The 24,178-nt window shown below is 37.3% G+C and overlaps 1 protein-coding gene across 1 annotated transcript in view; it reads left to right on the top strand.

Annotated features, from left to right (window-relative positions):
• The first annotated feature begins 3,862 nt into the window (after positions 1-3,862).
• SEL1L (SEL1L adaptor subunit of ERAD E3 ubiquitin ligase) overlaps positions 3,863-24,178 on the top strand; it is a 68,356-nt gene continuing 48,040 nt past the window's right edge. The window contains exons 1-3 of the mRNA XM_036734357.1: positions 3,863-4,087; positions 16,528-16,565; positions 18,357-18,588. Coding sequence (XP_036590252.1) covers positions 4,012-4,087; positions 16,528-16,565; positions 18,357-18,588 — 346 coding nt within the window. The 5' untranslated portion in view covers positions 3,863-4,011. The remainder of the gene's footprint in view (positions 4,088-16,527; positions 16,566-18,356; positions 18,589-24,178) is intronic.

Here is a 24,178-nt window from a genome sequence, read left to right as displayed (position 1 = left end):
ATCCTAAGTCTGAAAGAAAGAAAGGAAGAAAGAAAGGAAGAAAGAAAGAAAGAAAGAAAGAAAGAAAGAAAGAAAGAAAGAAAGAAAGAAAGAAAGTTTCCACTAAATTTTCCTAAGCAGGGTGGTAGAAGGATGAAAGTGGTATTTAAGGAAGAATAATCTCAAAGGATTAGTTAGAGGAGGACAAAGTAGAGTTATGTAAGTTGTCTAGGTGTGGGTGTTAATAATTTAGGGACAGTGTAATGAAGACCTAGGGGGTGATGGAAAAGAGAGGAAAGGATAAAACAATTTTCATAGAAAGAAAAAAAAATTACAGGATTTAGTAATTTCATATGAGGGATAGAAAAGTGTCAAGGCCTCAATCCCAGTACAAAACTAATAGAGCAGGGGAAATTGGAATGAGTGACAGTTTAAGGGGAAGAGTAAAACAATGAATTTTATTTTAGACACGTTGAGTTGAGGTGAAGGCAAAAGATTCAAATATAAATATCTATTAGACCACAAAAGATATGAAATTGGAACTTGCATAACATTGGAGATATACATTTAGGAGTCTTCAGCATAGGAATTAAAGTTGAAGCTGTGAGAATGGATAATTCTAAGACACCACAAAAAGAAAAAAGCAGAGGACCTCAGGAAAAGCATATTTGAGGGCAGAAGAGGAAACAAAGAAGGAAAAAGAGGACTAATCAAAGAGGAAGAAGGAGAACTGGAATAGTATAGTATCAGTCAAGCAAAGAGAGGAGTGTTTCAGGAAGGCAATAGAGCTCAAAACTGTCAGACACAACAGAGGAATCAAGAAAATGAAGACAAAGAAAAGGTAATGTCCATTTTGGATTATGTATGACATCAAAGAAATCACGGATAACTTTTTCAATTATGGTTTCAGCAGAGTGACGGGACAGGGAAGGAGATGTTGAAGATGGAGTAATTGAAAAAGACATTCATTTCTAAAGTCTGACAGTAAAAGGAAGGAAGGTATTGTATGATAACTAAAGGGAACCAAAGGGTCAGCTTAAAGATTTTCAAGATAGAAGAGACACGTTCATATTCTGACCTGGGAGAGGAGGCCATTTATCCTTCATTTAACTCTTTCTGGGAAATAGAATTCTCTCTCTTTTTTTGGCGGCATTGCTTTTGTTCCTTTTCTACATTCTCCTTACTGCATTCCAGAATTTTCAGGAGAGTACACACAAAGAGACCCTCAAGAAATCCTTGTGGAATACAAATGAGAAAAGTACTCATGAATTGGACTCTCTCACCATGGCAGATATCTCTTTGATGTCATTGAGGAATGCCTGCGTTTGCTCTTTCAAAATTATTTTTCTTGTCAGTTCTTGTTTTTTGAATTCAGTTTCTCTGTTTGCCCAGAAAGATAGCAGAGTCAAAGCATCATAAGTATTTTCCTTTTTAGCCATGTTTTCCTTTATGGGGATAGTTTTCTTCTCGTTAATGTTTTCCTTGGCACATAACTCTTTGATTTTGTAGAGGATTATCTGACTTTTTTCTTCCAAAACTGTTTGAAATTCCAGTCTTTGTTTCTCATATACAACTGTTCTGGTTCTCCAGAGAGATAATAGAATCAAATAATCATCAAAACTGTCTCCCTCTTCAGTTATGTTTTCCACTTCAATGTTTTCCATGGCCTGTATCTCTTTGACTTCATTGTAAAATTTCTGTGCTCTCTCTTGACAGGCTGTTCTTATGACCAGCTCCTGTTTTTTAAATTCAGTTTCTCTGGTTTTCCACGTAGATGCCAGAGTTGAAATATCATAACTAACATATTCTTTTTCTGTGATGGTTTCCATTTCAATGATGTTGTCCTCTACAGTAGCTTCATTGTTTCCTTTGTTTAATGCATTGACTGATTTTGGTCATTGTTTTCCTTTTCTTCTTCTATTCTTTTATTATTTAAAACTATTTCTTATAAAGTGTGTGGTGGTCTTTGAGAGAGAGGAGGCACACTAGGAGAAATTGTAGTGATCTTAAAAAACAAAAGCTATTAATAATTTTTTTTATCTAAAACAAATGTTACTTCAGTAGTCCAGGTAACAGGTGAAAGCACCCTGAACCAGAGTAAGTAGGGTTCCTCTGAATAGAGAGAAAGGAATAAAAGCTAGAGATATTATAGAGGTAGAAGTGCCAAGATTTGAAAACCTATATGATGATATATAGAGATAAGTGAGGAATGGGCAAGTCCGAGATCATTCTGAGTGCAGAAACCTAGACAGAAGGTAGTATTCCCAAGAGAATTAAGCAAAGTTTAGTGAGAATTGTCTTTTAAAGAACATAGAATACTAATCTCCCAAACTGTGTTCCTTGGCTGGCTAGTTGTTGCTTTCTTAAATGTATAGGTGGGCTATACAAAAGTGAGGTTGAGGTTGGAAAGCAGTGGTCCTAGGAGTCTTGCAAAATGGTCAAGAATAAATCGTCATAGCTCTACTGCTGAGTAGAAGGGTGCCTATAATCAAAATTCATCTTAGATAATTTATGTAGCCATTGAGGTAAAACTCTACACAGGGGCCCAAGCTATTATATCCCAATAATAATTATAATCACTTCAAAGAAAAATAGGATGAAGGTCACAGAAAGAGTCTATAAACTCAGTAACCAATTTGGGGGGAGAAATTAACTATTTATGTAGAATGGTAAGTTTTGGGACCAGACAAATGGCTTGCAACTTAGATGATAGGAAGCATCCTGGTAGGGCTAACTACCAAAATATGAGATGAGATGACTCTGATAGGTTATGTTCTGTTGCATATTGCAGTCCAAGCCTCCTCATTTTGCACATGAGGAAATGAAGGCTTCTGTTGGTGTTTTTGCATGTTGGAGTGAGGTATAGTAGTGTGATGGAAAGAACTTTCCATTTGGAGTCAGAAGAACTACTTTCAAATCCAAGCCCTGCTACTTACTGTAAGTATGTATGACCTTGGAAAAATCAGTCTGCTCCTTCCAGGCCTCAATTTTCTCCTCTGTAAAATGAGGAGGTTGGATTGAGGTGCCCTCCACGATCCGTTCCAGCTCTAAATGTATCATCTTTTAAGTAAGTGGAAAACTTTCCCCTCTAGATCCTCCCCTGGCAATTGCCATTTTCCTCTCACACCAGTCTATCATTTAAAAATAAAACAGGAATGAAAAGACAAAAACTTTTAAACTGCCCCTAAAAAGTAGCTTCTTCTGGAATAGAGTTTTCACATTGATACACGTCCTAAACCTAGAGTGTGAGTGACAGGTGTCATCCTGCTGCCGCAGTGTCAGCTCAGGTAAGTAAAATGAAAACCATATGTGTATACGTCTGTGAGCTTAATACAGTGTAGGTATTCGTCAGCCTACTGTCCTAAATAAGAACGGCATGTTCTGTTCCTTACCCAACCCGAACACATTTAGGGTTGGGTAGAGTTACTCTCCACTGTAAGATGTCCAGCCTAGTTGTCACAGACGATCCTGTCCTTCCCAGCAACATTTAAACCAGCACCTTGCCCAACACCTTTAAACCGTGGTTCGACCTGTACTACAACTCCCAAGAGGCCTGCGCGAGGAGGTTCGCGAAAAGGCATGATGGGTATTGTAGTTCAAGTCCCTATCTCCGCTTCAGCCTTTCTCTTTTTCTCCCGGTGCCTCGCCCTAGCTTTGTTGAGACCCGTAGCTGCCAATTAGCTGGGGCCATGTCGGCGCGTCCGTGACCCAACTAAGAGGCCGGTGTGCAGGGCGGCGCGCCGCGATTGGTGGCTGGCCGACTCTGTGGGGCGGGACGACAGGGCGGGCGGGGCGTCTGCGGCGATTGGCCCCGGCACCCGACGGAATGAGAAGCGGATTGGCCGCACGTTAGGGTTGAGGGGCGGGACGGGAGGGAGGGTGCTCCGAGTGGCCGGAGCAGGAAGCCGGGCGACAGCGGCTGATCCTGTGGCTGGGGAGGCAGCAGAGGCGACAACCAAGACACCACTGTTGACGGGAGGGTGGCATCGGCACCTCGGCCCCGGCGGCGGAGGCGGCGGCGGCGGTGGCAGGATGCGCGTCCGGGTCAGGCTGGCCCTGCTGCTCTATGGGGCGCTGATGGGCTGCGGCTTGGTGTGGGCGGCTTCGGGTCAGTACCCGCCCCCCTGCTCTGGTCCGGGCTGAGGGAGTCTGGGGCCGCCGCCGCCACTGCCGCCTCCCTCCTTCTCCGAGGCCCGGCCTGGGCTGGGAGGGGGACCCACAAAAAAGGCCGGGCTGGCGGCGGGATACGGACCCTCTCTCTATCGGTCCCGGCCCGCCCCAACCCCCGCCTGGAGGGTTCCGTCCCCACGCGCTCCCCCAACCCTGTCACTTCTTCCCTGGCTTCGGTTGATCCGGGTTGTGAGCTCTTGGGACATGTAGGGGCGTACAGGGGCTGTTGGTTATAGGGACTGTCGGGGCCGGGGCGGGAGGGGGGTCCTGGAAGAAGCTGGAAATGGAGGCCTTCCCGACGCACCCCACACTCACACGCACACACAACCCCCATAAACACCTCACCCCCTCGCCCCCGCCTCAACAGCTGGCAGGGGCACACATCTAGGAGCAGTAGGACCCCTGCAGCCCCCACCCCACTGGCTGTGCTGCTCTGGGACCGAGGAGGAGCAGGAGAGAAGCTTACGTGCCTACCCCTTCCACGAGCCCTGCCTTAAGCATTGAGGATACTCCAAACGTCAGGACACCCCACAATTTGAGTTTCAGGTTTTGTGTAGCTTGCGCTCTATGGGATGTCACTTTGGAGAAAGGGGACACCTAGTTCTGGTAGTTAACTGTATTGGTGGAGTTACCATATGCGCTGGCTCTTTTGTACCCTTTTTATATCTTGGGGTTGTTACCTTTGTTTTTTCGTTGGCTGAAAATGAGGATGGAGAATTGAATTAGGAATCGCATATCTGAATGGCTTCACGTTTGTTTGCGGTAAGGTTTAAGGAAGAAATTAGTTCAGAATGGGTGGCAAATTGCTTTTGATGTTTGGATGTGTGGCACTAAAAAAGGTATTCTGAAAAGAATGTCTTGTGATCTGTTTTGGTTTCTGCACCTAGAGTTGTTCTTTTCTGTGTTTTTTGATGTGTATCTATTATGGGGCCTTAATTAGAATTTGATATGCCTTTCTAGACCCTTCCTCAGTTGCCATCCCTATAGGACCTTCGTAGCATCTGAAAGTGTTTCTTGCCCAAACCAGTACAATGTAATGCTAGAATTTTCATCAGTTTCCATAAATAGATAATAACAAATCTGTATAGTGCTTCATGTATTTTTTCTCATTTTTAACTACAAAAACAATTTTCTCTTGTCTTCTGCAAGAAAATTCACAAGTGATTATTTGGATCCCCAAATATCTGGCCTAATTCTAAGTTGTTGCATTCCCTTAATTATTCTGCTTCTAAAATGAAAGTTCCTATTTTTAAATTCTATTATTGGTGTCTTATGTGGTTCGTTATCTCTTGTTTTAAAAACTGATTACACATTAGACGTCTTATATAAATAAGATTATGTTGACCTATTGCCATTATTAGGACACAGGTTTTGAGTTGTTTTCAAACGGTCTGTTAGGTTTGCATTAATGACCAGGTCTTGCCTTTGAAATCTTTGTCAAATGGAGGATTGCAGTCAGTCAGTATGCATTTATCTAGCCCTTGGTAGGCTCTAAGCTCAGGGGAAACAAAGGGGAAAAACAGGCTCTACCCACAGGGAGCTTACATTGTTATGGAGGAGAACTTGCCAACCACCATGTTCATAACAGATAACCAGTAAGAATCTGACTGTATTGTTGAACTTTGGTTCAACTGATACTAACCCTGAAATGCTATAGTCCTTAACTTTGTATCCAAATGAACAGGATGATTTTGTCCCATCTCCTAGCACAAGGTGTCAGTCAACACTTAGAACCGTGGCATTTGGATCATCGGAAGGGAAAGAACCCCATTTTACAAATAAGGAAGTTGAGGCCCACAGAAGTTTTGTCCAAGATCATCCAAGCAGTAAATTTCAGAGCCAGGATTCAAATTAAGGTTCTTCGAATCTAAATCCCTTCTTCTTCCTACTACACCACACTGTTTTTCATGACAATTACATAATTTTCTTAAAGGGTATATGACTGGCATTAAAACAATATAGATATTGTATGTTGGAAGATAACACAAAAGATTCAGTTGTGTGCAAGGTAGGTAAATGCACTTGGAATAAGATTAAGTCTTACAAACTATCTTCATAGTAGAAATTTAGGTGATTTTTGCCTTTGTTATGTTTAAACTGCTTGTTTATATGGCATTGCACCCCTTTTTAAAAGTTTAAATGCTCGGATGTTGAAAAAAATTGCATCCCTCCCCATAGTCTAATTGCAGGTGTTCTCTATTGACCAATTTTTTATTTCTAATTCTGTACTGGAGAATTAAAGTGATACTGTTATCTGGTACTAGGCACATTTTGGCAAGTTAGAAAATGGTCAGTATTCCAAGGGTGGTCATTTGTTATTTACAAATACTGGCTAGAATGTATTCAAAGACAGAAGTGTTTTTATCCTAATTAGTTTTTTAAAATAATAATATTAAATAATTTTAGAGCAGAAGGTTTTTTTTTTCTTTGCACTGGCACAGGCACTGATAATTTATGGAGGTAGAGATTCTTCCTCTTAAAAATGAGTTACTTGTGAGTTATTTTTTGTTTGTTATTATTGTTAAATGTTTTGAAGTGTTTTTTTAGTTGGATTTAAAGGCCAGTCCTTTCCACTAGAGGCCATTTAGCAAGTAGGTTAAAATAATGGTTAGCCAATTTTTCTGGTTTTAGAAATTTAGGAAGCAGCATAGTACAGTAAAAAAGAGTATTGGCTCCAGAGTTAGAGAAGCTGGGTCCAAATCCTGCATCTTACGCTACCAGTCAGTATGACCTTAGATAAGTACTTATCCTGTCTCTGAAAGTCAATAAGCAATTATTAAGCTCTTACTATATTCCAGGAACTATATTAAGCCCTGTAGGGGGAAGCCTGTTTCCTCATATAAAAAATGAAGTCGTTGGACTCAATGGCCTGTGAGGGTCCTTTCAGCTCTAGAGCTGTGACCTAGTGAAATAGGATCTCTCTTGTCTATCCACAGAGTTGGGATCTGTTAGCTTTTTTTAATTTATTAATTTTTAAAATTTGTATTTCAACATAGTTGGTTTCCTTTGGGACATTATAATAAAACGTGGACTGCAGTTTTTTTTTTTTTTCAGAAATGCCCAGTCTAAGATATCTGCCTAAATAGCTAGCAATTGCTTATCTCCTGTCTTTTTTATTGTTGTTGTTCACTTGCGTCCATTTCTTTGTGACTCCAGGGACCATAGCTGTCCATGGGGTTTTCTTGGTAAAGATAGTGGAGTGGTTTGCCATTTTCTTCTCTAGTAGATCCTTTTGTCAGACAATCAGAGCAACTTGTCTGGTATCACACAGCTAGGAAGTGTCTGAGGCTGTATTTGAACTCAGGTCTTCCTCTGACTCCAGATGCAGTTCTGTATCCACTGAGCTACCAGCTGTCTCTAATGTCTTTCTTAGATTTTTGCTTTATTATTTTGTCTAGCTATATTTAAAGTAATTCATAAAATGATTTGAACTGTCCTCCCAGTGATACTATTTTTTAATATTCCACCGAAATGACTAAGCCCCGAATCTAATTGTCCCTGTCCCAAAGGGATGGCAGCAACTGTGTAAGACCTGCATAAGCTAAGAAAGTTCACAACAAGGTCCTGGAAAATGTTGCTACATGTTAGCTATGGAGAATGCAGCAAAGGCTCAGAGGAGTCAGATTGATAAGATAACTTAGGACCTTTGTTCCATCTCCCTCATCTTACAGAAGGAAAAAACTAAGACCTAGAAAGGGAAAGTGACTTGCTACTAACACACAGTTAACAAGTGGCAAAACTGGGATTTGAATCAATTCCAATTAAATTTGATTTTTTTACCTTAGATTTATATGCTTACTTCCCCCTTCCCCAAAGTGCTATCACTGACCCTTACAGTATCCCTGTAAGGTGGTATCCTTTTTTTCACATTGTGGGGAATCAAAGCACAGAGAGCCTTATCACTTAACTGAGGTCAGCAAAGAATGGAGAGATCTCTTTTTTTCTACTAGATTGTTCAGTTTATCACTTCTTTCTTTTTAAAGTCTGTATCTATCAATTTAATTTATGTGACAGATTAAATTTTGATCACGTTTCTCTGAAACCATATCAACAGCATTATGCTGCTTTACTAAATAATGTAAAAAATATAAATTTCCTGTTTTACCAAAGGAAAATTTACATTTAAAAAAATCTAAGCTTTTTCCTGTGATGAGGTATGCTATCATGGATATGATAGTGTTGAGTGGAAAATCAGCAAGTATTAATTGAGCATCTTCTAATCTCTTCTATGCCATAACTTCTTTTTTTTTCTTTTCATTTGATCTTTCTAAGATCTGATTGACTGTAACCCTAAAAACAAATAATCTGGAGTCTCTTTAACTATTCGTCATAAGTACTGTCTTTTTTAAATGTTCCCCTCCTTTAAGAGGAACTCCAATAGCTTCATTCCCGCTTTGAACATATAATGTCAAAAGTTATCAGGTAGATGACTCATTCATCACCATAGCAGAATGTCTACTTGTTTTAAAGAGAAAATCGCTTATGCTTTGTGAACAGTCTTAACATTACCATCTGGAGAAGTTTTCTTTCCAGGTTTTAGTAAATGGGTTAAGATCTGTCAATATTTTCTTTAGCTGAAACCTATTACTACTTAGTGGTTACTAAAAAGAGGCGCTGTGCACATGATGCAATAGGTATGAAATCTGGTAACAGAAACTACCATGTATTCTTGTATTCGTAAACAAATTTTCTCATTGTGACTCCTTGTATTTAGCTCTAACTTTTTTCCTTTCTATAGGTAAGTATAGTTACTTATTTTAAAGCACATTTACCATCATAAAATATACATAATAATTTTTAGTGAATAAGATATGCATCTTCATAAGGGACAATCCAAAAAGTTGATTTAAAAGTTTGAAAAATATAGATAATTCTATTTCTATGCACAGTACCACTTTTATGTTCACTGAATAACCAAGCAAGAAATATATTTAAAAATATTAGTAAACTACAGATTGTTAGGAGTTAAATGCAACAAGTTGCAGTGATTAACTTTTTGTCTTTAAACATAAACATAACTATGTAACATGCTGTGATAGCATATAACTCAATAAAATTAGCACTGTAGTTATTGACCAGATGCTACATGTAAAAACAAAATTCAGACATTTAAAAATACATACCTGAAACTTTTTGTTTTCTTTCCCTTGGTGGGTGAAAAGGTGAATATTCATAAAGTTGCCATAAAGCTTTGGCCAAAAAGATATGTATTTTGAATAAAGAATCTTTCTTTAAATATCCAAAGAGAAGCTGAAATGGAAAGAATACATTTGAGTTCCCCCATACTCACACTTTTATTTAGCCTGTTGTTTTGGCTTGAACGTTTTTGTTAAATTTAACCTTTTGGACAATTTGATAAAAGGCCAGATTGAAATTGGGTCGGAGAAAGCATTTGATTTTGGCAAATCAATGATAATATTATCTATGTGTTATAATTACAAAATCAAAAGGACAAAAATATAGCTTAATGATTGTCACTAAATGAGAACAGTATATTACATCACTTAATAAATTAGTTTCATAGTTCTGTTTTATATACCATAAACCTCAATTATTCAGACTTTTCCAGCTGCTTTATTTGAGGGTAATATTAACACCATGTAGTGGAGTGGCACTTATCTATAGTACATAATGGATAGGTATCATCAGGTGGACTAAATTTATGACAAGAATTTCCTCCTGTAAACTCTGCTTTTGATAACTCAAACCCAAAGTCTATCGCTTTGTAGTATTTTAGAGCAGTGTTTCCTGAACTAATTTGGCTGTGGAGCATTTGGGAGCTCAAAATATATCGATGGAAGCTGTAACTTTGGTTCCCTGGGAGGTATTAGGAATTTAGTATGATCTAGGAATAAAGAAGGTTATGAGGAAGTTTTTCATATTGAAAATTTTCTGTACAAAAGTATTTTTGATAAATAATTTAATAGTTAACAATTTTGATTGGAAAAATATTGATAGAACTTTTTTGTGGGCTTTCAGCACGTGGCACACACAGAATACCAGGGTTTGATGGAATGTAGTTTGAGGAATGCTGAAATTTGGGAATTGCAATGCAGTGAGAACAAAATGACAGCTTTGATAACAAATTTTAAAATTTTAGTGGGGGTGGATCTTGGAAAAACCATTTGTTCCTCTAATACCAAGATTTTAAAAAATAATCAAAATATGTTGTCCCTACTGGTCAAGACTAGTTTAAGACTATTTGGGGAGGAACCACAAATACAGAAAACTCCTGTTTGTTTTGACAATTTTTCTGGGCAAGGAAAACAGACATTTTGGTTTAGACAGTGAGCCTTTGCTTGTTGGTTACATAAGAGCAAGGGGAAAACATAATAACTGAAGGAAACAAGTAGCAGGAAAACTTGGGAAGAATAGGAGAAAGAGAGGAAATAGGATCAGAAAAACCAAAGCAGTCAGTATAAATCAAAGAGCAAATGCTATTTCTTCTTGACTGGAATTATTACTTTATTTAGAACAAGCTATTGATTTCTTAATAAAGAATTCTCTATAGGGTGGTAGATATGTTACTGTTTATTACCAACTTTTGGTTCTGCTCCTGCAGTAGAGTCGAGAGCACAATTAGTAAAAATGTACTTTTCTTGGTTGTCTAGTGAGTCCCATATTTATGCAAATAGAAAAGTGAAACTATGCAAATAAATGGAATTATCTGTATTTTAAAACATTTTTACATCAAATTTTTTATTCTCTCCTGTAAATACATATATTTCTATTCAGTCACCGAATATTTGTTATGTATGACTCTCAAATATATATAGATACTTCTCTGTGGTCTTAATTTCTCCTTTGAACTCTAGTTCTATGTTGCCCACTAGCTGATGGATATCTCTACCTGCATGTCTCAAAAAGCATCAATTCATCTTGTCCAAAATGGCTCATTATCTTCCCTAGTGAGCACATCTCTTCTCAAAATTTCCTTAATTTTATTAAGATGCCACCATTCTTTGAGTCACTCCTTTTTGCTACATCTGAATCATTCTTGATTTCTTCCTCCCTGTTCCATGAGCCCTCTTTGCAGTATGTTGCCAGATTTTGTCAATTCTACCTCCACAAATCTCTGGCATTCATCCCCTTAGCGCCACTCATGGCCACTGCCCTGATTCAGGCCTCACAACCTCTTCTTTCTGCTTTTACAATATAGCTTCTCAATTAAGTCTCCCTCCTTCTGGTCTCTCCCCTCTTCAATTCACAGTCAAATCTGACCATGTCATTCCTGTATTCCCAAAACTTCAGTGGCTCTCTATCACCTCTATTATAAAATACAAGCCCTTTAGCCTAACAGTTAAATTTTTTCCCTTGTCTGGTTTCCACCTTCCCTACTCGATTTATTTCATATTATTCCCACACAAAGATTTCCCTGTCTTAACCACTCTACCCTAATGTACCTCAGTTTGTTAATTTTTTCTCCCTCTGGAAATGACTTTTTATTTATTTATCTGTGTGCGTGTTATATTCCTTGGTAGAATGTAGTCTTTTTGATATAAACTATTTTATATATTTTGCTATAGACCATTTTATTATATTTTATATATTTTGATATAGACCATTTTAATTTTGTTTTGTCATTGTATCCCTAAGACCTAACACAGTGCTTAAACATAGGAGGTATTTAGCAACTATTTGTTCAATTGTTGAAGGGTCTACTATATGAAATGTACTTTGTTAGCTTGTAGGGGAAGAAAAAAGATATGTGATCCTTCCTGTCTTGAGGAACAGTTGCTGATAAATTTAATGAGTTGTAAAATACTGATAAGCAATAAGGGAAACTAATTTTACCAATTAGAGTGGATCAAGGAAAAGAGGAACAAAGTCAAGGAAGTTAATTCTGTAAACACCTTAATTTTTGTAGTCTTGTGGATTTGTATTTCAATTTATATTGTATTAGTCTTGTGCATATCACCCTTAAGGGTAGATTGTGTTTTGAAGGCTGGCAGCATATCTTATTTGTGAGACAGTATTTGCCCCCAGGATCCAGTACTTGTGCCACACTTAGTTGGCACTTGATAGATGTTAAAATGGATAAATAATTTAACAATTTGTCAGTCAAGGTATGTAGGAAATAATTAAATTAAACCAGAAGAATTGATATGACTTTTGTCTTACCACCTATGTGGTGACAAGGGACCTGTTTTGGGACAGTAAACATTTGCTGAATAAATTAATTTTTTACTACCTCTGGTGTTGTACTAGGTATTGAATGAATTAATAAAAAAGCACTTACTATGTGCCTGGCACTGTGTCATGTGCTAATGCTAGACAGCTGCTGCCCTCTAGGGGTTTACATTCTTTTTTTTTGAGGGGGGAAGGCAGAGCAATTGGGGTTACGTGACTTGCCCAAGGTCACACAGCTAGTGCGTGTGTCAAGTGTCTGAGGCCGGATTTGAGCTCAGGTCCTCCTGACTCCAGGGCCAGTGCTCCACTCACTGCCTCACCTAGCTGCCCCAAGGGGTTTACATTCTAATGGGGAAAAATAACAATGGGGAGCTAGAAGTGTATGGGGTTAGGTGAGGGGAGATATTGGAGGTATAAAGAAAAGTAAGACCTGGATCCTGCCCTAAACGAATTTATCATCTAGTAAAGGAGATAAGTTGTCTGCCTCCCCCTTGAAATTTCACATAAAGCAAAACAGAATACAAGAGATAAAGATGAGGCACCTGTTGAATAGCAGGATCCAAAAAGATTTCAACAAGCTAGAAGGAAGGTGTGAATATAATAAGTTTGAATCTAATAGGGGTAAAGTCTAAACTAACATTAAAACCTACCATGTGGAAGGCATGAGGTTCAGCCTAACATTAGAGAGACACCCTCAGAGTGAGGACCATCTGGGTCCAGTTCCTACCTCTGACACATGAATGAACGAATGAATTTTTAAAGCATTTATTAGGTGCTTGCTATATGCAAAGTACTGTGCTAAGCACTGGGGATACAAATAATAATTATAGTTAGCATTTATATCTCACTTTAAGGTTTGCAAATATCTCATTTTGTCCTCACAACAACCCTAGGAGGTAGGTGCTATTATCCCCATTATGAGGAAACTGAGGCAGACATCAGTTAATGACTTGCCCAGGGTCACACACTAAGTGCCTGAGGCAGGATTTGAACTCAAGTCACGTCCAGATCGCTAACCACTATGTTACTTAGCTGACTTAGAAAAGACAGTACCTGATACCAAGGTGCTTACCTTCTATTATTCCACATATATGGAAGGTTTCATCTGTAAAACAAAAAGATCCTATGAACCTTGGGGTACACTGGTAAAGCAGATGGCAGTCCTTCTCCTATAATGTCATTTCTACTAATAAAATCATAACAGTTTTTGATGTTGAACCATTTGACAGTGCCAAGGACTGTGGTAGCAAGAACTTTCTTCTGGGACTTTAATAACTGTGGCTATAGCACCTGAAGGAGTGGTTGCCAGGCCACACCTCCATGGGGGTTACTTTCCTAGTGATGGCTACAAGCACTGGACTGGAAGCACTGCTGTTCCCAAGGCTCTTGGGTTCAGGGTCCTAAGCTATCTTCTTCAGGGTTTGAAGGGATATAGGTGTTAAGGCGGTGGTGTGATTTGCATGGCATATGCTGCTTCTCATCTCTCTCTCTCTCAGGATGCCTTGCTGCTTCAACTGCACAGGGTTGCCTACATATTAACTGCAGAACCTTGGGAAAGTTAACTGGCAATGCCATGGTCAGCACTCATTAAAACTATAAAATACCTATCTGCATCAGTAGAGGGAGATTCTTTACTGGGAGTTCCCTAAGCCAGTGAAATTGTGCCATGTCCTCCCACCTCTCATCCCCCTCATTGCCCTCTTAAAAAAGTAGAGTATAGGGGCAGCTAGGTGGTGCGGTGAGTAGAACACTAGCCCTGGAGTCAGGAGGATCTGAGTTCAAATTCACCCTCAGACACTTGACACACTACTAGCTGTGTGACCTTGGGCAAGTCACTTAACCCCAATTGCCCTGCCTTCCCCCCTCCAAAAAAAAAGGTAGCATGTGTGTGTATGTATATGTGTATATATATGTATATGTATATGTATATGTATATGTATCTGTATATACTTGTGTTCAAGGAATCAAGTACACCGATACAGGATTGGACAGGCACGGCTCAAAGAACATTAACGAAAAAAAAGGGTTTTAGTAGACTATAAGTTCAATACAGCACGACAATAAAAAAAATTAACAAATTACATTAATAGATGTCTAGAGTCCATAGTGTGATTATTTGTAGGTACTATGCCCAGTCACAGCACATCTGCAGTATTGTATCCAGTTCCGGGTACCACATTTTAAGATGGATGTTGATGGGGTTTAGCTTGTGGAGACCATATTATGTAAGAACTGGTTGAAGAAACTATATTATTATGTGTAATAGCCGTGTATGTATATTGCTTTAAGGTTTGCAAGTTGCTTTATATATTTTATTTGAACCTCACATGAAGTAGGTATCACAGGTTTTCTCATTTTAAAGATGAGGAAACTGAGTCTCAGAAAGGTCAACTAAGATAGTCGCATAGCTAAGTAAGCATCAGAGGCAGAATTTAAACCCATGTCTTCCTGGCTTTGATTCCAGTATCCTATCCACAGATGCTTAGCTTGCTGAAGAGAAGGCTCTGGTATTGGGGAAGAGAAGATAGGAAAACTGGAGAGAATATACTAGCTAACTTCAAATATTTGTAGGATCACATGTCATGTGGAAGAGAGATTAGAACCCAGAGTCAGAACTATAGTAGGAGCAGTAGGTGGAATTTGCAAAGTGGCACACTTATTAGGTTCACTGTGGAAAAAAAAAGTTTTTAACAAATAGTTGTCCCCAGGATTTTACTGTCTTGGTTCTGCTTCCCTGGAGGTTTTCAGGTAAAAATTGGAATGTCCCTACTCAGGGTTATTATAAGGGGGATTCTTGCCCAGGTATGGGTTGAATGACCAAACCCCAGAGTTCCTTTCCCACTTTAAGTTTCAATGAGAGGAGATTCTGGCTGTCAGGATTCTCAGTGAGGGCTTCATAGAGGTAGTGATATTTTAAGCTTGAAGGATGAGTAAGACTTAAGCAAAGAAAGATTGGTGAGAAGGATGTTCCAAGCATAGGGAACATTGTGAGTAGAGGTACAGAGATGGGAAAGTGCTATGGTTATTCCAAAGGTTGATGAGTAGTTAAGTTTAGCTAGTGTGTAGCATATATGGTATAAATAAGGGTGAAAGGTGGGGTGGAAGTAGTTTTTGGAGTGTTTTTAATTCCAGGATAAGGAGTTTACATTTTATTTGGTCCCATAGGAAGCCATTGAAAGTTTTTAATCAGTTCAGTAGTACGCCCAGATGTACATATGAAAATGGCATGTGTGGTGGATTAGCATGGGCAAGAAACTAGAGATAGAAAGAGACTGGTTAAGAGGCTTTTGCAATAGGCAGGTGGGAATTAATGAGAACCTGAACTATGGTTGAAATGGAAATGAAGATGTCAGTATAGGAGGTACTGTTGAGATAGATTGACTATACTTATATGCTGAATGGGGGGAGGGAGGATGGCAGAATTGTGGCACCATTGACAGAATTAGAGCAGTCAGGAAAAGGAGCATATTATAAAGAAAGAAGATGAGTTCTGTTTTAGACATTTAGCTAGAGTTGTAGACAGGACAGCCAAGTGGGCAGCTTCCCATAAGTAGTTGAAAATGTGATTCTGGAACTTGAAAGTCTAAAAAAAGAGGTTTTTAAATCACCTTCAGATAGGTGAGGAGTTGAAGGGGGGTGATTGAGATCATCAAGGGAAAAGGTATAGAGGGAAGAAAGGGAATGCTTAGAAAATGCTTATATTAAGGGAATGGGAGAAGAAAAAATACCAAAGAAAGAGAATGAGAAGAAGCATTTAAAGAGATAAAGCCAAGAGGAGAAAGACAATATTAAGGAAGCTTGAAGAGGAGAGGGGGACAGGAGATAGTGCTTAATGTAATTTGCTGAAGAAAGGTCAAGAAGGGAGAATTCCTCTGAAAGGCCATTGGCTTTGGCAAGTTAGAGGGCAGTTTGCTCAATAACCAGCTTAGAAGGGAATTAGGAGTGATCTGGTAGTGAAGAAATAGGAGCAATTAGTATAGATGACTCCTTTATGAAATTGGACAATGAAAAGGTGATGAGAGTGGAACCACAGCTTAATAGAGCCACAGAATTAAGGGAACCATCTTTAAAAAAAAAAACAGTTTTTAGTTCATTCCAGAATACCACTTAAAATTCTTGATTATTTCAATAATCCAGTTTGCGGATACTATTTTGGTGTACTTTGCTAAATGTTTGACAATAGTGATAAATCTCCTTAACTTTCCAACAATAAAGCTAGTAATTGACTTATTTAAACTTTCCTTACAGATGATGAAGGAGGTCAGGATGAATCCTTAGATTCAAAGGTATGAACTAAAAATCTTCATTATATTTGCTGCTCTTTAGCTAAGTTTGTCAACCACAAGCCAACAAGCATTTCTTAAGTGACTACTAATTGTGAAGTGCTAGGAATACAAAGAAAGGTGAAAAACAACCCCTACTCTCAAGGGGCTCACAGTCTAATGAAGGAGGCAACTTGCAAACAACTATGTACAAATAAAATTTATGTAGGATAAATTGGAGATTATCTGTTTGCATAGTATAACTAAAGAAGATATAAAGAATCTGCATTTATGTGATAAACAGAATTAGAATTTTCTTATTTAAGTGATAGAGGCAGCATTGCCCTTTTGCCAAAAATATTAACTTTGTCCGCTAAGTGAGAGGTTTATATGTAACATCAATGTATGACACATAGGTAGAGCCAGGAGAACAGTAGAAGTGTTATCTTTACTTTCTGAAAACAAACAGTATACTTTCCTCTTTTCAAAAGTATTGTTCATGTTAGTTCTACTTGAAATTTTTTAAGCACCTACTATGTGGAAGTCATGAGGTGTAACTTGATTCAGTAGATAGAGAGTCAGCTTTACCTGGATCCAATTCCTACATCTGACACAAGCTTGAAGGAATATTTAAAAAGCATCTTTTTTTTCTCCATAGGTTTTGAAGTATCTGAAGTCAAGTAACTGTACCATTTTAGCAGGAGCCAGTTTCAGTTGTGTTTTTCTTTATTTTTGTCCTTTGCATGTATTAATGCTTTTTAAAAAAAAATAACCTGTTGTTTTATATTTCAAGTAACAGGTTTTTTTTTTTTATTAATCTGTCCTTCCTAATACCTCATTGCTCAATTTTAAAGGAATAACAAAAAAAAAACATTGCTCTCAGTACATAGTCTAGCAAAACAAATTTCCATTTTAGCCTTGTCTGAGAGATGTATATTTCTTTTTGTATTTTAATTTAATCACTTTGCTATTATGAGGCAAGAATTGTGTATCATCTTTATTCTTTGAGACTCGTGGCTTAGCATCATGTTTCTCAGAGTTGTAGTCTTTCAAAATTGTTTTCCTCTGTCATGTTACCATGGCATAAAGTGATCTATTTTTGCTCACTTAACTCTGAATCGGTTCATAAAAGTCTTCCTAGTTTCCTCAGAAATTGTCCATTTCATTGTTTTCTTACAGCACAACAATATTCCATTACATTCATATACCATAAGATGTTTAGCCATTTACCAATGGCTAAGGAGGTGGACACTTCCCCTCCACCACCCCCCCCTTTTCCAATTTTTGACAGCCACAAAAAGTACTATTAATGCTTTTTCAAGAATGTTTTTCACATATCACTTTTCTAACATATAAAACACTTGTAATATTAGCCCTATGCTTAAAAAAAATCCATCCCAAAGTAGACATGTAAAAGTACTATAGTTGACAGGTCATTAAAAGCAATTTTGAAATGACAGAAAAGAGTTTATTTTACTACTGTTTGAGGAAATAACTAGTTTTGGAGGAAAGTTATATTAAAACAATAGAAAATAAAATAATTTTACTAACATAAGTTAAAAGGTGCTAGTAGCTATAAATAAGGAATCTAAAAGGAGGTTAGCCAAAAAGATAGCTCAAAGGATAAAAATCAGTTCTAAATCTAAGTTAACAGAACCTATCATATTAGTCTAACTATAACATGTGCCAGATATAGGTCACACTCCTGAAAGAGACCTTTGAAGGGAAAATATATCTATTTGCTGGAAAATAATTTCATGAAATTAATGTGCTAAAATTATATTTACTGTGGAACATTTTTTTTACACTTCTCAGACTTCCTTGCCATCAGAAGAATCAGTAAAGGACCATGCCACAACAGCCCGAGTAGTAGCTGGTCAGATCTTCGTAGAATCAGAAGAACCAGAATTGGAATCCCCTGCCAAAGAGAACAGCTTCAAGAACCAAGACAGAGATATTGAAACTATTATAGAAGACTCCAACTCTCTACAGATGCCAAATCTAGAAAACAAGGACTTGGCAGAAAGTGAGGAAGTATTGAAATCAGGTACTGTGTTGCATACTTCAGGTTTTCCTGATTTGAAAAGCAGAACTGAGTTGCTTACACTTTAAAGGAAAGGTAGAAGAATGTTTACTGTTTTTGCTAAATGTGTAGTAGGAAGAGCACAGACCTTGGGCCTAAGAAACCTGTGTTTGGATCCCAGTTTTTAATTTCCAGTCTTTTGGAAAGAAAACTTCCATTTAACCATATACTCTTAGTGAATTAATTTATTCATTGTTTCCCAAACACAATCTGTGCTTTCCCACCTCCACACATCTGCTTGTACCACTCCCTATGTCGAGAATGCCTGCCCCTGCCACCTCTTCCCATTCTTCATACCTCAGTTTACACAGCACCTCTTCCATGAGATTTCCTTGTAATATTAGCCCTATCTTTAAAAAAAAAAATCCATCCCAAAGTAACCATGAAAGTATATGGTTGACAGATTAAAAGCAATGTTGAAGTTAGGTAGAAGAAATTGAACTGATAACCTCTCCTTCCTCCAGAGCTTCATATTACTTCTAGTCTTTCTCAGTCATTTTACACAACATATAAACAATATCATTATTTAAGTGTACATTTTTTCTCAGTGCCTATCTCAGTAAAAATTGAGTTGATAAATTTAGGTAACATATATAAAGCATTTTGAAAACCTCAAGGCATATTGCAAATATCAGCTGCCATTATCATTATTATTTTCAATATCATTATTATTTCGCTAAAATGTAATTATAGCCTTTGGTCTTTTTTCTTTTCTTTTGGATTATCCCTTGTGAATACATGTGACTTCTCTAAGAAATATGCATTGTGTTCTTGATTGGTCACAATTGTACCTAAACCAAGCCTTCAGTGGAAAGAAAGATCATAATTGTCAAAATGTTGTTGTTGATGGAATTTTTTAAGCACCTCTTTTGTGCATAGCACTGTCCTAGGCATGAGGGCAGATAGAAAAATGAAGAGATTGGATCTGTCAAGGAATTTATAATCTAGTGAGGGGGGAAAAGAACCATATCCTCATCATTATCACCATAATTTGCATTTATGCAAAATACCTACAGCCATGATTTCATTTGCCCCTCAAAATAACCTTTCAAGGTAGGTAGAACAGGTATTATCATCTCCATTTTACAAGTTATGATGAAAATTAGCACCTGCCTGTGGTTGTGCGGTAACATATATAAAACTGAAAAGCTTTGCAAAGTGCTATAGAAATGGTAGCTATTATTGTTATCATTTTGCGGATGAGGAAAGTGAGGTTTAGAAAGATCAAGTGTGTTGCCCATGGTTATAGAGTAAGCGTCAGAGACAGAATGATGTCTTCTGATTCAGGTCCTGTGTGCTTTCCATTACACCACTAACATATAAAAATAAATTCTAGAATTTAAGACACTAATGAATAAAAGGAGTACAAAGAGTTATGTAAGGTCTAAAGGAAAGATAATATCTGATTGGGTGGAAGAGAAGAAAAGGCAGTTCAGAGATAGTTTCATTGAGGAAATGTCATTTCTGCTAGATCTTAAAGAATAGGCAGAATCTGTTTGCTTCATTGTATTTTTTAATTAATTCATTTTTAAAGCACAGAGATTTTTTTGGTCCCTTTTTTTTAGCTCTAAATTCTCTTCTTTCCCTCCCCTCCCCACCTAATGAAAAGGCAAGAAAAACAAAACGTAAGGAATAAGTAGGCTCTCAATAGGCATAAACCTAAGGAATGCCTTGCATAAAGGAATGGGGCAGCAGGAAAAAGTGTAGAACCTATTTCAGGGACTGTAAATACTTGTTACTGCTTTTGGTTCTCTTAGCATTAATAGTTTTCTTAAAGTGATTATTGTCCCACCAATCAGCTCCTTCTCTGCGACATATAGTCTTTAGAGTGAACAGTTAAAGAGTCTTGTCCAGGGTCACATAGCTAGTATGGATCAGAGATGGGACTTGAATCCAGATCTTTCCCACCCAGAGGCCAAATCTATCCACTACATCCTATTACCTCTCAATTTTATTTTTAAGGAAGACAATGTACAGTTTTAGCCATCTAATAAACATTTGTTCAAATTACACGTTATAGTCTAAAGATTACATATGCGGTGATATAAGTAGGGTTGGAAGGAAGCTTGGCAAGAGGGATTATAAATTTTTTTCTGAATCTGATCCAAGAAGTTTTTGTTAAGCACAACAAGGGCATTAGAGAATAAACATAAAAGAATAGTAACAAATACAAAGGAGTTAAATTCAAAGTAGTTAGGGAGGGCACTTTGCAGTTAAGGAATTACAAAAGAAATAAATAGGAACGGACTGGTTGCAACCTGCATTGTTGGAGGGAATATCCACACGAGTGAGATCACAGGATCAGGGTAGTTTTGGAGTACAAGTGCCAGACACTGAAGACCTCAATGGTCAAAGTAAAGATTATAATTCAGAAGTCCTTTCAATTTCTTTTGGACACTTTTACTTTGTCATAAAGCTGCAAAAAAAGACTCAGCCGTGGCATTGTTCTGGTTAGATGGTTTCAATACATTAGCAGTTAGACTACTTTGACTGATTTTCTGGTCTACTTTCAGTGACACAGAGTTTAAACCTCTTCTTATACAATGTTTAAAATCCCTGTTCTCAGGTAAATGAGCTGATTTGAACCAAAGGGTGACTCTTCCAGTAAATTGCTGATTAAAAAGAGAATTAAGATTTCCCTGGAAACAATTAGCCTGAAAGTAGGAGACTAGAAGAACACAGACATCTGCCAACAACATTATCATTGTACAAAAAGTAAAAAAGAAAATAAAAGAATATAATGACTGTCTAGGAGACCATTTCTTTTAGACTAGCACTTACCTAAAATTCAAGGTTTTTTTCTTAACATGGATTTTTAAAACAAAAAACAAGTACTTTAACGCTACCTATCAAAAAAAAAAAAACAAAAAGTTCCTTTCAATAGCCTGTGGTCTTCTTCGGCAAGATCTATTGTATTAAATTTTTCCATAGTCTGCTCCTTCATTTTCATTAAATTTGTCTAGCTTGTTTTTTCCGTGACCACGTAGGCCATTGTTTTCTCTTTTTTTGTGACTGTAATAAAATGGGTGAGAGGCCGGATGCTTCAGTGGATAAAGAACTGGCCTCAGAATCTGGAAGACCTTAGTTTAAGTCCTAATTTTGACTCATAGAAGATTTATGACCCTGGGCAAATCCCTTAACCTTTCAGGGCTCCAGGCAACTATCTTAAGCCTATATAAGTTGCTGAACTGCTTTAGTAGAGTTAGTTTCCTCATTGAGGAGCTCCCTGAAAGTTAAATCATATGTCCTGATTAAATAAAAAGTAAAGTTAGTTGTTTTTCAGTAAGTTTTACAGTAAGTTAGAACTGAGCTCCTTTCAGGGGAATCCTGATCTTCTGGGTTGGATTTTTTAAATCCTTCATGGAAAAAATACATTTGAGTAAAATAAATGGATCACTTTGGTTCACTTCTTAAATTTTTCTGTGACGTAGAACATGAAGCCCTGTTAAACAATTCTCAGCTAGACTTTTGCAGAAAAACAATTTGACATCCCAGCAATTTCCACTACATCTGTATCTTTTCCCAACAGATTTCTGTCACATGTTTTCAAACCTGTAATGTTAAGCCTCTCTTTATTTGCTCTTTGCTATTTTATTTATTTTAGGCATGTTTTCTATAAGTCACCTAAAGTGTGTCTTTGTTCCAAGTGTAACTTATTCTTAGAATTTTGTTAAGCTTACTGAGTACTATAAGATTTCTTCATTAAATTGATGGCTTTTTTTGTTTTATACTGAATAGTAATGTTGCACTTCTGAGTGAGTTAGGTATTCTCCAGTTGTGTACATGTGGAAGTACAGTGGGGCTTTAGTTAACCAGCTTAGTTTGGAAATGAATGTTGTAGCTTTAATAATTGGGGGGGGATGGGTAACTAAGGGTTTTTTTTCCTCGCTTAGTCAAAAATGAAGAAAGAACAATTTCATGGAAGTATGAGCTTGCAAAAACAAGCTAAATAGCCTACTTCCTATAATAGGTTCTTACCACATTTTACATGTATTTAAAAATCAGAAGAGTTTTCTTTTAAAATCAATAAGTGAATGACAGGATCAACAAATTCTGTCCTCACAGAGCTCTTGTAAACATCAAAGTTGTACTTCTGGGTGCAATGTTACAGATCATTTTTGCTGTGGCTTCTGAAACTTTTTTTTTGTCATTAGACTTCAAATAGTAAAGAGCTTTTCAAAACTTAGGTTTTTTCTAGAGTCCCCACTGCCTGCAACCTGTACCTAGTAAAAAATTCTTATTATTTTAGGGCTCTAGTTATTTATGATGCAAGCAAATAGGATTTTACTATGCATCAGCTCCTCCAATTTTGGAATTTTGGAATTAACTACTTCAGTACACCTACTGGTCTGATGGAATCGATTCATCTTCCAAAGGTTCTACTCTATTTCCAAGGAGTCACTAGCTGTCCAGAAAGATCTAGTCTTCTGACTAATATTTAAGAATATTTAAAGGTCTTTACTTGTTATAGGAGAAACGATCCTTGTTATGTTCACTATTAAAGAATTCTACTCACTGTTGCAGGAACCCTCCAGGCTATGCATTGAATTTTTTTCTTCTATTTTACACTTATTTACACTTAAAAAATGAATTTCTATTGATATCTTTTTTAATGTCACGTTCATTTCCCAATGTATCCCCCTGCTTTACTCACCCAGAGAGCTGTCCTTTATAACAAAGATTAAAAAGGAAAAGAATTAAACTATTTAACAATACTATGCAACATTTTGAGATTGTCTGACATCATAAATAATGTCCCATATTAATAGTTCCCCACTTCTTCCAGAAAAAAAAAACCAGGAGTAAGTGCCTTCCGTATTTTTCTTTGGAGGTCAAGCTTGGTCATTATAATTTCACATAATCTAGTTTCAGTTATTTTGTTGTTCTTTCTATTTACATTGCTGTAGTCATTATGAATATTATTTTCCTGGTTGTTTACTTCACTTTGCATCAGGTTCTTATAAGTTTTCATGTGCTTCTCTGTATTCTTCATATTCATAATTCCCTAGGCACAGTAATATTCCATTATATTCATGTGCCCCTGCTTGCTTAGCCCCTCCCCAATTGTTGAGCATCTACTTTGTTTCCATTTCTTTGCTACTACAAAATGCACTGCCTTGGTGCATGTGGAGCCTTTCTTTTTGTCATTAATCGCAATGAGAGATAGGCCTAGCAGTAAAATACCTAGGTCAGAGGGTATGAACAGTTTAGTTACATCTTCAAAATAATTCCAAATTGCTTTCCAAAATAGTTGGACTATTTCACAACTCCTCCAAAGTAGTATACCCATTTTTTTCACAATTTGATCCACTTTAGCAATGCAGCCATGACTCAGGTAATTGCTTCAGAGGTCTAGGAAGTGTGTTTTTCCTTAATTTCCTTAAATGAATGACATAAATTTGAAGGTTAACTTTTTTTTCTCATAGCTTAGAACATCTAATTAAAGGGGGAAACTATGGATCCTAGTTATTTTTTAAGTCATGCAAAGCAGTTTGTACCTGTATTTGCTATTTTTAGGAAGTGCTTCAAACATATCAAACAATTCTAGTTTCAT

The sequence above is a fragment of the Trichosurus vulpecula genome, chromosome 8 (assembly GCF_011100635.1).
Source record: "Trichosurus vulpecula isolate mTriVul1 chromosome 8, mTriVul1.pri, whole genome shotgun sequence".
Classification (NCBI taxonomy): Eukaryota; Metazoa; Chordata; class Mammalia; order Diprotodontia; family Phalangeridae; genus Trichosurus; species Trichosurus vulpecula.
This window is presented reverse-complemented; position numbering and strand designations above follow the sequence as displayed.